Genomic DNA, 16,808 nt, shown 5'->3' on the forward strand with positions numbered 1-16,808 from the left:
GAGAGAGAGTGACACTGTATGAATTGGTCTCTATTCTTTTTTCTGTCTCTTCCGGACCAATTTCAGACTCTCGTTTTAGGGGTTTCTGAAGTTTGTAGACTATGATTCTGACTTTTATTTTTGATTTCCTCATTTGCTTTAAGCCACCAGTTTCTTTTTAGCGATCAACAGCATTTTTGGGTCTCCCATCTTTAGGCCACGTTGTTAGGGTCATGTATTTAGAGGCTGTGACCTTTGCATGAAGATGCGATGAATTAAAAGTTTGGTCAAGAGATCATTTTCTTACCTGAGGTATGGATAACAATCCTATTTTTCAAAGCACTTGCTACAGTCTCTTTTTTTGTTTAAACATTCCTCTGGTTTTGCCTTTTGCTCACGTTATTTTTGACTGCGCATTTTGTCTCTCATTTTGGCTTTAGCACACGTATTTTTGACTCCCCAGTTTTGATCATTTTTGCTGTCTAGATGTTTGCCTCTGGTTGCTTCTCCAATCCTTGTCAGTATGCTAACACAGAAGGAATAACAAAAATATAACATAAACAGAAGATAACACAAATCATCCTGTCTGCCTGGGTCGTCTCTTTCTTCTGTCAGTCCACAGTTTATATTCAGTTCATTTTCCATTTCTACACTCACTGGGCCTCAGAGCTGAAGTGGCTTTGAAAACTAAAGTTTTTCTAGAGTTAGGAACTCCTCTTAATAGTCCTGAGGCTGCCCTGAAAATATGAGCCTTCACTTCTATTTCAAGGCCAGGTCCTCCTGCTAAACCCAGATAGCCTGCATTCCATCATATACGGTAGAGCAGGGGTCCGCACAGGAGGTACTTGACTGTCTTGCTGCTGCCACCTGTCAGTTAGGAAACATACTGCAGTCACTGCTTATTCCTGGTACTCCTTCCTTGACTTCCATGCCCATGCAGTCACTACTTTTGGGCACTTGTATGAAAAGTAATGTAACACCCCTTGCTGGAGGTCATATTTAGTATGACCAATGAGAAAGGTTCATATAAAAGGGCACATTGTTAGTTTGTTTTTTAAGGGGATGAGACTGAATATAAAAAAACAAACAAACTAGAAAGTAACCCTTAAGAACATCTGGGGTTAATCAATTGGATGAACTTTAATGAAGGGGAAAAATGGAAATCGTATTCAAGAGAGGGCTTTGATTAGGAGTCTCAAAATCTTAATCATAGAAAATTTTAATTCTTTTGTATGAAAAAAAGGGAAAGTCTTTACATTCATTTATAGCGAAAGTTTTAACAAGAAATTACTGTAGCTCCTCACTCTGAAGAAGCTTGCTGTCTATTATGCCACCAAATCGATGCAGACAAAGTGGCTGACCTACATTTTTGGGGGCCTGAAGCTTGAACTGTTATGAGGGCACCTTCAAAACCAGCAACGAGGTTTGGGTAACCACTGTTATCTTCTTCAGTGGGGTTGTTCCATGACAGATCACCACAAATTTGTAGAAAATGTAACCATTACAAAATCTCCCATTTTGATTAAAATCGCTGTACTGGATTATCTCACATGTCAAAGTCATTGGTGTGAATCCAAATTTCCTATGCCTTATTGTTTACAAGTTAATGGGGAGGAAAATTAGGAAAATATTATATACATGCATGATGCATCATAGAATAAGGACCACAGTCAATATAATCTTTTATTTTAGACACCTATGAGAATTCATACAACATGAAGCACATTTTACAAAATGCACTTTTTCTAGCAACCTATTCATGTACAGTTTTGTCATATCATATTAATTTTTATTGTAACTATAATTTTTTGTGAAATTACACTGTATTATTAATGTTATTATTTTATAAAAACCACTTCTCATATAGTAGACACCTAAAATGTTTAAGCAATGTAGATTAAAGTTGCTTTTGGGGCCCCTCAAGGATTAATTTCATAGTAGATCCACCCGTGAGCATGACCAGAACCCTCAAGGGTGTTATAAAAGGTTTGTTTAATTTTTTTTTTTTACTTTTTTCCTATGCCTTTTTAATATATATATATTGTTAATATATTATAAATGTATATATTGTTATGCTCAAGGGCGCATACAGCCGCTCTAATCCTGACACAGACAGGCAGGACACTAATTGCCACACAGCACATGGTTCCTTTACAACACACACAGTCCATACAGCAAAGTCCCTTCTCTCAGCCAGTGCTTTCACCTCCACTCCTCCTAACGAACTTCGACCAATTCCTCCCAACTCAGGCCATTGAGTGGTGGTGACTGGCTCCTTTTATAGGGCACCCAGAAAGAGTCCAGGTTCCCAATGAGCTTCTTCCGGCAGCACTTCCGGGTGTGGCAGAAGTCCAGGCGACCCCTGGCAGTGGCCATGGGCCCCAACAGGGTTGAGCTTCCATGCTGATAACTCACGGCCCCACAGGAAGCCAGTCTATCCGCCTCAATATATATAGATATATATATATATTTTTTTCTATTATTCTTTTTCAACATGCTGGATCTAAATTTTGGATTTACTTGTTAATTAGACTTCTGTACTATTTTGTAATGTGACAGTGAGAATATTTATTTTATACGATCAGGAGGAAATTAAGCTAAAGTCTAACCAATCTGTCATCAAGGGTTAAAACACTAACCAAAAATCAAAGAATACCATAAGGAAATTTGTTAACCAGGAAAATTTATTATTGAAAGAATCACATTCCAACACACATCCACATCCTTACAGAATATGTAGTTTGCTTTGTATCAAGCTACTATTAACCATACAGTTTTTACTTGTTATTGAGCAGTTCATTCTGTTAAGATCGAATGTACAAAAATTACCAAAATGGTAAAGGCCTCAAAAAAGACCCATAGACCAGGCTGGGGTCTACCCTAGATTGTCCAGAAATAGGCCTCACCTCAAGTAGCCATACCCCAAACTCTGCTGGCCTGTTTTGGCCTACACCTCACTCTTAAGTAACTTGGTGTCTAGTCATAAACATATACCGCCTTCAGGACCTTTTTACTTTTCACATTTTCTTTTGTTGCAGCCTAATGCTAAAGTTATTTCAATTCATGTATTTGCTCATCACACAGCACACAATAGCCCAGAATGACAAAGCAAAAACAGGATTTTAGGGATGTTTGTAAAATTATTAAAAAATGACAAAACTGAATTATCCCATTGACACACGTGTTCAGATCCTCTTCTTGGGTCCGACTCAACAAGCTGTACACACTTAAATTTGAGGACATTCTGAATTTGTGTTTTACAGATCCTTTCAAGATCTATCTGGTTGGATGGAGACTGTTGGTGGACAGTTTTTTTCAGGTCTCTCCAGATATGTTCAGTTAGGGTCAAGTCTGTACTCTCTGGGGCACACAAGGACATTCTCAGAGTTGTCCCTAAGCCACTCCTGTGTTGTCTTTGCTATATGCTGAGGTCATTGTCCTGTTGGAAGGTGAATCTTCAGATCAAATTGAGGTCCAGAGTGCACTAGATCAGGTTTTCATTAAGGATATCTCTGCCCAGATTAGTGGAGTGTTGCAGTGATTGTTGTCCATCATTGAGTTTCTCCCATATCTACACAGGTTCTCTTTTACCAAGGCCCTTCTCCTATGATTGTTCAGTTTGGTCGGATAGCCAGCCCTAAGAAAAGTTGTACATATTCTTAACGTCTTCCATTTAAGAATTATGAAGAACTATGTGCTCTTGGGAATCTTCAATATTGCAGGATTTTTTTTGTAGCTTTTCCTTGATCTCTGCCTTAATGCAATCCTGTCTCTAAGTTCTGTAGACAGTTGCTTTGATTTAATGGCTTGTTTTTTTTTTTGCTCAACTGTGGGACCTTCTATAGCAGCTGTACATAATTCCTAATCAAGTCCAAGCAATTAAAGTCACCACAGGTAAAAAAAGCTCAGAAAAGTATAGAAACATCTCAATGATGATCAGACGAATGGAATCCACCTGAACCAACTGCACTAGCATGGGTCAGAATACTCATGTTGTGATATATCCATTTTTTATTTTTAATAAATCTGCAAAAATTCCTAAAATATTTTTTTCACTTTATTATTTGATGAGGGGAAGAGTGAATTTAAATAATTTTAACACAAGGCTGCCCAGAAAGGAGTCTCAACTCAGACAGCCTGACCCCAAACTCTACTAGAATTCTTCGGCCTACATGGGCCTAAAAGGAGTTTTGGCTTCAAATTAGTGTAAATTTCCCAAAATATCTAAAGGGAATGGAAAAAACTCTGGCTTTAGAAACACTCCACAAAAGAATCTTTAGAAATGAAAATATTTATTGAGGGTAAACAAAAGATAAAAAATGACAAAGGTATGGCAAAAATGAAGGTGGAAATGGTTTTGTCTGTTAGGCAAACTACAGCAAACATATCTCAATTGTAATTTAAGTAAATGATGATCAAAACAGAAGCAATACATTATAAAATACTAAAAATTGCTAGTCATGTGATCAGCACTCTTGGAACATCAGACAATCAATGATGAGCTAAGGCAGGGGTCCCCAACCACCGGTCCGCGACCCATTACCGGGCCGCAGCCGTCTGACAGCCGGGCCTCGAGAGAACTGCCGGCAACGGAGGCTCACTCAGACTTTTCAGAACGCTTGGCGGGCGGGGCTTTGCAGCGGCGCAGAGAGAGGAGAGACACCGAGGTGAGAGAGTATTACAACAAAGTATTTTTATGGTCCCGACAGTTTCCCCATATGACACGAGTCTATAGAAATCGCGTTACTACGAAGTACATTCAGCAGATGCTTTCATTACAACGAAGTGACCTTGAAATGCCTGAATGAATCATCCACAGAACAGTTAGATCTGTGGTCGCAGCTCAGTTGTGCACGTTTGCACAACGATCCCCAAACAGAAACAATGTAAAAAAAAATTCTTTCTTCGAACTTTCCTCGTACTGTTTTTTTTTTTTTGCTGTTTTTGTTTTCTGTGGTTTTCAGTGATACCTTTTGCTTATTGCTTGTCAACATTTGAAAAACATCCATTGGAATTTAACTCATTGTCACCCTCCTATAGAAATGGTAGACACGAAAAAAACGATAACAGTGTTAATGTTTGTGATGTGCAGTCTGTTGGAATGGCAAATGCAAAGCATATGTCTTTGTTATATGCAAAAAAAGAAGAAAAATCTCAGGTTGCAAACGTATGCAAACTGCTTAATAACTTAATAATAAAAGAAATGTTATGTAAATTGTGTATAAAATTGCCCCCCACACCCCCCCCGACCGGTCTGTGGAAAAATTTGCATCTAATAAAGTGGTCCTTGCTGTCAAAAAGGTTGGGGACCACTGAGCTAAGGGACTCACTACCTGGCCTGAATTTACAGGCTGAGGACAGTGACACAGGGTGGCCTTGCCATTTGCGTTTCCACCCACAAAATACAAGGAACATCAGAGAATAACAAGTGGCACATGTATACTGAATAAGAAACAAAATTAACAGAAATTAAATTAACACAATAAATACAAGCATATTTAACAATAAACAAAGAAGACAAAAAAAAAAGAAAACACATATAAGCCAGGATGTGAAATTACTTTTTGCTTTTTTCTATGACACCATTTTGATAAATGGGATTGAGAGATAAGATGAGTTGTAAGCTACAAAGAGTAACGCCACTTATGTGTTTCCATTTCAGGCGCTGTATATACATAGCCAAAGGTTAAAACCATAACACATAAAAATCAAGTGTCTAAGTCAAATCAAAATCCCAAATTAAAGTTGAAGTAACTGGTTAAGAAAGTTTTAATACACACAAACACACTAGCAAAAACTTTAAATTTCTTTTTAAAAAGTATCCACAAACTCGGACAATCCTGAAATTTCAACCAGCGTTCTTTATATCTTTCATCAAAAATGACCTGGGGGGGATTCAGGAGACAAAACCAACACCTATATCAATGGCGTAACTACTGTCAAAAGAAATTCACACAAAGTAGCAATGCCAAGGAAAACCAAAATGGTGTCATGGGAAGACACTAATTGTTTTTTGTACAGCTTTAAAATAGCTTAATCCAATACAACTAATATCAGAAATGAATTCAGGGTATCAAAAAAACTGAAAGATCTCAAAACCAAAAAATAGTGCTGAGAAAAATAAATAAAAATAATAACACAAATTATAACACTTAAACTTTGATGGGTGTCCCCATTTTGTGGCTTTCCTTTTTAGCAGATTCTACTATCTTTCTACGGTAGGATAACTGGAGGTGTGTGATATTACATAAATGGCAGTGTAAAGGTCAGCATTGGGCACTTCCTGGTCATCTGAGTTTGTGGAAATTCTGTGTGTGTCTTTCTGACTTGTATTCCTGGTTAGTGTCTTGGCATTTTTACTTTGGTTGAACAATCTTTTGGTAACACACTTGGCCGATTTTAATGACATTTCTTCTCCTGAATCCTTTTAATTAAAATCTTATCTGTCATTCCCAGGAAGTGTCAGAACAAAGGGGACATTGTGTTTACCAAAGGTGAATCCTTAGGTCACTTTATCCTTTAGTACTAATGGTGGTGCCTGGGGATGTGGAGAATAAACTCTCATGAATGTAGGACAATCACAGAATGAATAAATGGTGTGGAGCAGGAGTGGGGCAGAGACTTTGGGAGAACTCAGCAGGTTTCACTTCTCATTCAGCCTGAGGAGCTGGCAGCTGCTTATCTGTCATGATTTCTGTGGTTCTCAGGCTGAGTCCGGAATCAAACTCTGATCTCTTTAATTAGACTTGTACTGTGATTACACAATACAATCGGTCTAGAGTTTAAAACACACCTCAGAGGGAGGTTTACCATGGCATGAGCACAAGAAACTTTGTTTTAGCTCTGAGCACACATGCGAGCCTGTTCTTTTCAATTCTTTTGATTTTTAAGGAAGAATGGTTCAGAGTGACATTGAGCTGTAATTAAATGGTGTCCTAAAGCTGATCAGTCCATCTAGCATCCTTTCTGTCTGAAACAGGCTCCCACATCTCTGCTATAATTCATCCCAATTTAATTCAATTCAGTGCATTGGTATATTGTGCCATCACATGGTAGATAGAGAGGTTCAGAATGCTATTTAAGAAAGTTTAAAAGAGATGGACAGATAAATAGACAGATACAGTCCTTTTGCTTTCTGTAACAATCCCAAAAAGACAGATGTCCATGGTTTCCTTTATAAAGGATGAATATTAATAAGATTGAAGGTAGACGACTCTAGCTGCCTCTAACAATCTCACAGATAGATAGATAGATAGATAGATAGATAGATAGATAGATAGATAGATAGATAGATAGATAGATAGATAGATAGATAGATAGATAGATAGATAGATAGGAGTACTCTAACCCTTTCAAACAGTCTCAAGCCAATTTAATGTCAGTAGCTGTCTCCAATGCCAGTTTGTAACAAGTTTAAGAGACGCAATAAAAAATTAGAACATTATAAAAATTGTAAGTAAAACTAACCATTCAGCCCAACAAGCTTGTCCATTCTTTTGAAGGTCCCTAAAGTCCTGCTCTCCACCACAATACCTCGTCATTTATTCCATGTGTCTATGGCTCTTTGTGTGAAGATAAACTTTCTAACATTTGTGCCAAATCCGCCCTTAACAAGTTTCAAACAGTGTCCCTGTGTTTGTTTTGGAAAATGTATTTTAAAGTAAAAACTGGGGTCCACTGTACTAAATCCTGTCATAATTTTAAACACCCCAATCATGTCCCCTCTCTCCATTTGCTTAAACTGAAAAGGTTCAACTCCGTCATACCTCTTAATAAGCCTAGTCACGTTTCTTAGGCCTTTCTCTAGTACTACTATGTCTTTTTACTAATACAGAATCCAAAACTGAACATAAAGCTTCCAACTGAGTGTTCAGTGATTATCACTGCTTGTATATATAGAAGGTTGATTCTATGACTTGTGCCAGTCAGGGCTACTCAGAGAGCGCTATGACACTAATAAGGTCACACTACATGACTGGTGATCACAACCCTCTAAGTTTACATAAATAAAGCCTGGAACTAAAATGGCTGGAAAAGTTGTTAGGTTAGGTTAAGTAGAGTTTATTATCCCAGAGTGAAATTTGTTTGCAAAAGCATTGTTACACATATACAAGAAAATAAGCCAAGACACAACAGCTGACATGAAGTGTTATCATGAGTAGACACACTCAAGAGTAGTACAAAGATGAATAACTACCATTAGCAGTACACAAAATAATAACTCAGAATATAACATTTACTAGCACCCTTACAAGTAACAGAATTCAAAATTTTTAAAGCTGTTTTAGAGTTAAAGTTTTTAAATATTACAAATTACTTATGGAAACCTAAATCTGCAGCCTCATGGCAACAGCTATAATGTAGAGGAAAAAGGATTGCTGCTGTTTGACAGAATCAAGTCTGCCTTCTTTTACCTGTTCTTCACCTTCTTTCACATGTTCTTCGCCTTCTTTCACATGTTCTTCTCACCTGTTTGTGATACAGCTCAGTGACAGTGGTCTGCCTCAAACCAATAATTTTACTGCTAGTTTTTACAATATTGTTATGATGATGTATGTTCTTAATGCTGAGGTTGCCAAATCAACAAATAAAATTAAATGTGATAACAGAGTCAATAAAGGAGTTATAAAAAGCATCATTACGGTTTTGTCCACTTTAAAACAACTGAGCTTCCAAAGAAAGAAAAGCTGTGTCTGCTTCTACTTGTGAATATATTCTGTGTTAAGATCAAAGTTTAGTTTATTATCAGTGATTGTCCTCAGACATTTGTAGTGCTCCACCATGTCCACTGTCTCTCCTTCAACAAATGTTGAGACAGTGGAGGGTGGGGGGAGCCCCTAAGTTCTACAACCATATCTTTTGTCTTAGAGATGTTTACCTGTAAAAAGGAACAATCACACCATTGAACAAACTCATCAACAACAGGTCCATGGCTGTCCTCCTTATCTTGTAGAAGACTCACAATGAAATGTCAGGATATAGATGTATAGTGTGACAAGGCTTAAGCAAACATCAATGATGTCTTTTCCATTTGTGTCTGTCTCTATGGTCTTTAATATTGATAAGTAAGGAATTGTCCTATTTCTGTAATTCACTAGTTTCTCAATATATTATATTATTCTGTTACATAAAGTGAGTGTAATTCAGTTTCATTAATTTGTATCTAATAGCTACAAATCCTGATCCACAGAGAAAGACAAAGAAAATAAAATATTACCCTTACTGAAATATTTAATTAATGATAGAGTTTCCAAAAGCAAAAGTTTGAATTTGTGTATTTAAGTAATGGATTGTTTAACATCAAGCCACCCATTCATCCTCCTGTAAAGATCAAGTACTCTCATGCAGTATATCTCAACCTTTTTGGCGATGTGACCCATTGTTTTCCATATAATTCTCTTTGTGACCCACCTAAGGGGGGTATGTGATCCCTCTGGCAATTCAAATGCAATCATCAGAGTGGAGGAGGGATCCTCCTTGGTGAATTGAGCATGATAGTCAGAGTGGTGACCCACCACGACTCACTACCAATACAAAAAATAACAACTCACAACCAACCAGTGGCAGCCAGCAACCCACCAGTGGTTGAAAAACACTGCTCTAATGCATATTATGTTTTGTTTTGTTTTTGCCCCAGTTCTAGCAGTAGAAGAAAATGAAGACTTCTTTCCCCATTTTACAAAGGAAACTCCCATGAAGCCGGCTTTGGAATATACCACTTCTCATCCTCCCCATGTGACCAATCATACAACTGCTCCCCATGTGACCAACCACACAACTGCCCATGTGACCAATCAAACAACTGCCCATGTGACCAACCATACAACTGCCCCTGTGACCAACCATACAACTGCCCCTGTGACCAACCATACAACTGCCCCTGTGACCAATCATACAACTGCCCATGTGACAAACCATACAACTGCACATGTGACCAACCATACAACTGCACATGTAACCAATCATACAACTGCCCATGTGACCAACCATACAACTGCACCTGTGACCAATCACACAACAGCCCCTACTGTTAAGCCACCTGGACCAACACCACCTGGAACAATGAAAGCAGGAGACTACAACGTGACGACTGGAAGAGGAAATGAATTGTGTGTCAGGGCCATCTTTGAAGCTGTCATTAAGAATGAAGGACAAAAACAGGTATGACTTCAATGAAAATAAACTTTTTACTACTCATGTCTACCTAGGTGTCAGTAGCTGCTTAGGACATTGGCAAAGTTCTTTTTAAATTGTGCCTGCTTGCTAAAATGGGGCACCCATTACAAAGAAACGGAGCATGTAATGAGAAATAGATTTTAGGTGTAAATTATGGGATGTAGACTACAAGAAACAGACATAGAATAGTGGCAATGGAATGTGAGCTAAGGGATCTGATTCTGGTTTAGAGTCAAAGTTCTCTCCAACAACTGTAGGACACACAGACAATATGCAAACTGCTAAGACAGATACTGTACTTACCCTTGGTAGGGAACCATAGAATTTCCTTCTGGTTACACTTAAAGGATTTCTCAGTCAACCTTTTCATTCAAATGCACTTTATATGCACACTCATCTGAATGAGTGCTCTTTGTGTTTTTCTCTCACTTCCCCGTCTCAGGCAAGTTTTGTCGTAATACAAGGGAGTGTCATGGAGATTATAATTTCCACACACAAAGCCACTTGCCTCAACTTGACCATTTACAGAGTCTGCCCCCTGTTGGCATGTTGTGACACAGATCTGAGTCTGATTCCCTAGAATGAGACTCACTATGTTGGTCTGTGTCACCTGTTGAAACATTTTGACTTGGTCATTGGAGTTTTTGATTTCATAAAATGAGATTTATTGGAGTATTTCTACTACAGCACAATGGGAAAATGTTGTCAGTTAGAGAATGCAAAACTCCACAATTTGCTCCTTTTTGTGCAACATTTAATTTCTGTATAAAAATTGGATATCTTACCTGTTTGTCATTTGGTTCACCAAGCACTCTATGACAGAAGTGCCTAGCACTGTGACTTTGATATAAATTAGTGGGCAAAATAATAGAATCACAGTTTCAAATATAGCTACAAAGGTGAGCCACATTATATTGTTTGGAAGTTAGCAGTGTGTGTCAGCTATAAACAACATCTGACAATTAGTACGCTGATGTGTGAGTTTTAAAAATTCTATGGAGCAGCTAAAAGAGTTTTATAGAGATCACAAATTACACTGAAATTACAAGATCATATCGTGTGTCTCAGAAATAATGGCAGCGTATATCAAATGTGGATAAACTGCATTGGTAAAGAAAACAAAATCGAGATTGAAAGTCAAAGTGCACCAACACGGAGAGAAAGACACTTTACACAATAAGTTGTTAAAATTTAACAAAAGAACAATATCAAACATTACTAGAGAAATGAATTAGCACCTCTGTGACCCAGTCTCAGCAAAACTCAGGAGCTTTACAGAGGAACCACTAAATGCATAAAGATGCATAAACTGGTGTAAGAACCTGGCCTCACAAGCAATGCAAATAAGTAATATGGTCTGACCAGTCATTCTTCACCTTATTTCCTACATTCAGATATGTCCACTCCCAGTTGTTAAACATGTTGGAGAATTTAAAATGGTATGGGGAGCCATCAAGTGAGAGTCATTAGGTTAGATGACTGATCTGCATGACTTCATAATGGCCAAGAAGTTGAAATCATTTTACAAGACAAAGTGCAGCCTATGCTGGATAATAATGCCCACTTGTGCACTACTAACCTAATAAAGTAATTCAAGAGTGATTTCAGGATGAACTCGGATGCCCTCCGAGATCTAAACATCATTGAACCTTTACAAGTGGTTCTGGAGCGCAGAGTGGGAAGCAGATTTCCACTTCAAAGGACTGGTCGCTTTACTACTAGAAGAAGGTTGTAATGCCATACAGTGCATAGTCCAGGACTTGTACAAGAAGAACGACTGATACTTTTTTTGAAGGCAAAGAGTGACCCTATTCCTTAGTAGGTCCTTAGTGTTAATATACTGTCTGGTGTTATACACTAGCTAATGTGTCATTTCACTGGTGGCAGATCAGCATTTTGAAAACATTTCTCCTTTTTTTCTTAACAGACTAATACATTCATTATACAGCCAGACCAGACCAACTTCACCGGCAGTTGTGATGCTATGACCGCCAAATTGAACCTGACCTTTACTCAAGGCAACCTGCGGTTTGTCTTTACTAAGGTAAGGAATAGTGTAACCAATACAGCACTTTCAAGGATACAGACTGAAAGGCCATAAGCATGTTTAACTGAAAAAAGAAAAATGGGCTATACCGGGGCCCAGTGGTCAGGAACACAGCCTCACTGCTCCAGGTATTCGGATTTGACCCCATGCTCAATTGTTATACAGTATGTATGACATTTATATTTTCTCTACATTTTTGCATGGACTTTCTCAAGGGTTTCTAGTTTTTCCCCACATTCCAAAGATGTGTTAAGGTGTTTGATAACTGGGCCCCTTTGATGGACTGTTGTATGTCCTGTCATTCTGACAATGCTGTCAAAGTCGGCTCTGGCTTCCTTTAACTGCGTAGTAAATACAGTTGTTTTCAGAAAATGGAAAGATTAAAACCAAATTAGTGTTGAAAGATACCATTCATGTTTCTTTTGGTCATGCTGTGTAATTTTTAATGTAATCAGTTTCAGTTATATGTATTGTGAAGTATTAGGTAGACATGGGTGCAACTGTTGGGGTAACACACCAGCTAATCCACTTTTCATACACAATTTCTAAAAGCAAAAGTCAAAACATAAACATAAATTTACAAGTTCCATTTTGGCCACATGTCCCTTTTTAGATAATCTAGTGTGAGTTTCAAACGTTCCTTCTTTTAACTCATCCTGGGGTCTTTAGATGCCCTCTGGTGTTGGCTGTCCAGCTTGAGGAGGACCAATGCTGTCCATTGGAGGTGGAGTTAGGCCCCCTCTTCTGGCAACTGCAGCTGCATTTGTCAACTTACCTAAGGTATTCTGACCATCCTGATGCACACATGCATAACAGTATACAGTATAACTACAGGGAGATTCACTCGAAAGAGGCCCCGAATATTCTGTTGTAACTCCCATTAGGATGAAGTAATCTGAACCAAAAAAATATGCTTATATACCTTGACGTATGTGTAATCGATTGCATTACATGCTATGCTGTAGGTAGTTTCTGTTTTCTGTCAGACACATTTCAACGCAGCGCTCCATGTTCCTGAACGTATCGGCAAGCATCTCGGGGACAGATAGCAGCAATTTCACATTGGATGTTTTTCTTCAAATCTTCCACAGTGTGAAGCTTGCTCTGACAGACTTTTCCTTTGAGCATACACCAAAGGAAGAAGTTTGGTGGTGTCAGATCCGGTGACTGTGGTGGCCAAAGCCCCTTTGAAATTATCCTGTTGCCGAAGGACTCCGTTTCTGCCATGCTTCTTGCTGATGTGTGACACGTTGCTCCATCTTGCTGGAAGTAACCTTCCGTTAACTCATGATCATCTAGTTGATTCTGGCATTGCTTAAAGAAATTGGTTCCTCGATAGGTTTACACCATAAAGATGCGCTGCTCAATACTGTACATCACCATCCTGATGAGAATTTGAGTGGCTGAGTGAAGGGGTATTGGCGGTGTGCACCCAGAAGTTGCAAACGGAGGTTGAGCGTTGCGATGGCTGTCCGGCGCCTACCTCATCACTCCGACGCAGGGGCATCCCGGCTTGTTAGAAGCTCCATATACTGAGGAGCACATTGCACGTTGTTTCATTAAGATTGCTTCTTCCTAGCAAGAGCTATTACATAATATTTTGGGCCTCTTTCAAGTGAATCTCCCTCTATCTATCTATCTATCTATCTATCTATCTATCTATCTATCTATCTATCTATCTATCTATCTATCTATCTATCTATCTATCTATCTATCTATCTATCTATCTATCTATCTATCTATCTATCTATCTATCTATCTATCTATCTATCTATCTATCTATCTATCTATCTATCTATCTATCTATCTTTTTAAGCCAAATCCAAATAAGGGACTACTAGACTACAGACTTAACCCTTCCAAATATGAGTCTAACATTTTACTGAAACGCTCCCTAATTGAACATAAACCATACAAGAGTTGGGACCAGAAGACAAGCAGCATTCAGTAGAACAGGATTAGGGAATGGGACCGCAAAGCATGAATCCACACAGGTGCATTAAATATTGCAGGACTCAATGACTTACAAATAACGAGCTGCAGCCAATCGTACATAATGATAATTGGTGGTCTATCTGTATTCTTAGGTCTGAATCACAATCTGATTATTTGGATGGTTGCCTACCAGGAAACGCTTGTGGTTGGTCTGATCTGCTTCTCACAACCGAGAGAACGTGGCAGATGTTTGCTGACTGGCTGACCAACTGCAAACGTTACCTGGTGAGTAACCACCTAAATAATCAGATTGCAATTCAGAACTAGGAATGTAATATATAAATATATATATATATTATGCATTACAAACCTCTGGTCATCCTGCCTGGCAACAGCCTAACAAGTCTGAATCACAAACAGCAAACAATGGCTCAAAAATAAAACAAAATAGCACCACGGAAAGACATATTTTTAGAGGTGTAGTAAAGTGATGTACTACTTAGATAATATATTCTATTAGGGGAACTCTAGGTATTTCCTAGGTTGTGAGATTATCCTGGATGTTTCAGTTGGGGGACTGAAAATGAAAAAAGGATGCCTAGGGGCTGCAGGGTAGCATATTGCGTAGTGTGTGTTGCTGTACTGTTCAGCTTGCTAAGAAATACAGTTATTGCTTCCACACCTATTTCAGCATCATTATTTGGAATTAATTGGACATACAACAAGAGGCCAAGGAAAAGGCTATAGAAATATAAAACAAAGTCCATATCATGCCAAGTGGTGACCCCAAAATATCTCAGAGGTGGTGTCATGGAGCTCCAATAAATAGCCAAGTGGTTACTTGGGGTACTGTGGAAGTCCAATGAGCAGCAAAGAGGATCAACCCAAATCAAAGCACATTTGCCACATACAAATTAAACATACAGTACAATTGTAGTGAAATACTTACTTTGAAGAAGCTCAAATATCTATATACATACGTAAATAAATAATAACAAACAAACAACACCCCCTTCCAGACACACATATGAATATCTGTCTGGAATAAGAAAGCTGCAGCTGCTGTCATTTACCAGCTTACTTCACAGATACTGAGGGTACTGTGGATCTCAGATTCATTAGGTAGAAAAATGATTGGTTTGGGATGCTGAAATAGAGCACTTGAAAACTTTTGTTGGACCTTGATAAGTGGTAGAGGGGCTGTTGAGGGTACTTTGGAGCCCCAGTGATTGGTGAAGATGGTGCTGAAGGTGGTGTGGAGCCCAGATATTTGAAGTAGTGAATGGGGTGCTGTAGGTCACGTGGACCCAATAATTTGTGAAATGAACACGTAGCCTGCATGCTTGAAGTGGAGGAGGGGCTGCTGTGCAAACCTCACATGTTGGGGTTGTGATGACTGCAGAGCCCCGATTGAGTCTACATGACTAGAAATATTTGCCATCATGTCTTCTCACATTAAAATCTGTCTCAGGCCCATATGAAAGAAATTATTAGAGGTGATTCTTAAATTCTTCACCAGGGTGTATTTATTATTTGAACCTAATTGAATTTCCCAGTCCCTTTGGTAAATCTAGTCTGTCCAGCAAAACTGCACAGTATTTATACTGTACTACTTTACTATTTATACCAGACATTTTTTTAAAAAAAAGTAGCTTATAAATCGCAAGGATGAGTTCAGATGTTTCTATTGTTCTGCATTTGTAGCACAGGTAAGTGAAATGAGTTGCTCAAGGTGACAGATGGAGCCACTAATGTGAAAGAAAATAGCAGCCTTCCACCTTTCTCTGCTGATAGGGCAGACAGTGTACACAGAGTGCATTTTACATAATGCCTTTCCTATAAAACACCACCCCAAAGTAGACTTACATGTATAATCTTGTAGCATATATAGGAGAAGTGACTCATTCAAGATCACGCAGTGCTTAAGTGCTCGAGACTGAACTGAGCAACCTTTACTTTACAAGCTACTGCTTCCAATGCAACTACAAAGTATGAATACTTTTAAAGTCAGATTGAAATCATTCTTTTATTCATTTCTAATCTTTTTTTTGTCTGATACATTGCAGCAGGGATCAGGTTCCTATTCTGACAGAATTAGACACAAAACAGGAAAAATATTAGCCTATTGCAAGCCACAATCCTAAACACACACACACACACTCACACACACTGTATTGAATAGTGTTGAGTTTAGACTTGAATTGCATGTCTTCTTTGGAATGTGAGAGGAAATCGGAGTACCTGGAGAGAAACCAACACATACATACATGGGGTCAACAAGTAAACTCCACAGAGGCAGTGGTCAGGCAACTGGACATGTACAATAAGGCAGCCAGTTTCTAATCATCTAGATGTTAAGGCAGAGCTGATAAAGGCAATTTAGAAAAAATAGCACTTAATAAAATGTATATTTTACTTTTTTTACAACAGTAATGGAAACATGTGGGGAAAAAATTACATTTTAAAACCTTAGTATCAAGTGTAGAGCACAGCAGATTAGAGTTTGGAGGCCAGCAGGTGTCACCATTGCTTGTTGTTTTTTATGAGACAGATGTTTTCATACATATTTATTTTTACATTTAGTCACTTGGCAGATGCTTGTATCCGAAGAGTTCAACATTATTGAGTAAACATCAGTCTGGTAAACTGTTTAGGAACAAGTGTTATAAGG

At 38.4% G+C, this 16,808-nt stretch overlaps 1 protein-coding gene across 4 annotated transcripts in view; it reads left to right on the plus strand.

The window, feature by feature from the left end:
* The window catches only part of cd68 (CD68 molecule), a 71,857-nt gene that overhangs the window by 21,034 nt on the left and 34,015 nt on the right, over positions 1–16,808 (plus strand). Inside the window, exons 2-5 of one of the 4 annotated variants that reach the window (XM_051925238.1) lie at positions 9,617–9,753; positions 9,802–9,859; positions 9,908–10,140; positions 12,083–12,199. In XM_051925238.1, coding sequence (XP_051781198.1) covers positions 9,617–9,753; positions 9,802–9,859; positions 9,908–10,140; positions 12,083–12,199 — 545 coding nt within the window. Of the gene's footprint in view, positions 1–9,616; positions 10,141–12,082; positions 12,200–16,808 lie in introns of all 4 variants that reach the window. The other 3 variants (XM_051925236.1, XM_051925237.1, XM_028798430.2) reach the window with 3 other exon arrangements.

The sequence above is a fragment of the Erpetoichthys calabaricus genome, chromosome 3 (genome assembly GCF_900747795.2).
Source record: "Erpetoichthys calabaricus chromosome 3, fErpCal1.3, whole genome shotgun sequence".
Taxonomy (NCBI): domain Eukaryota; kingdom Metazoa; phylum Chordata; class Cladistia; order Polypteriformes; family Polypteridae; genus Erpetoichthys; species Erpetoichthys calabaricus.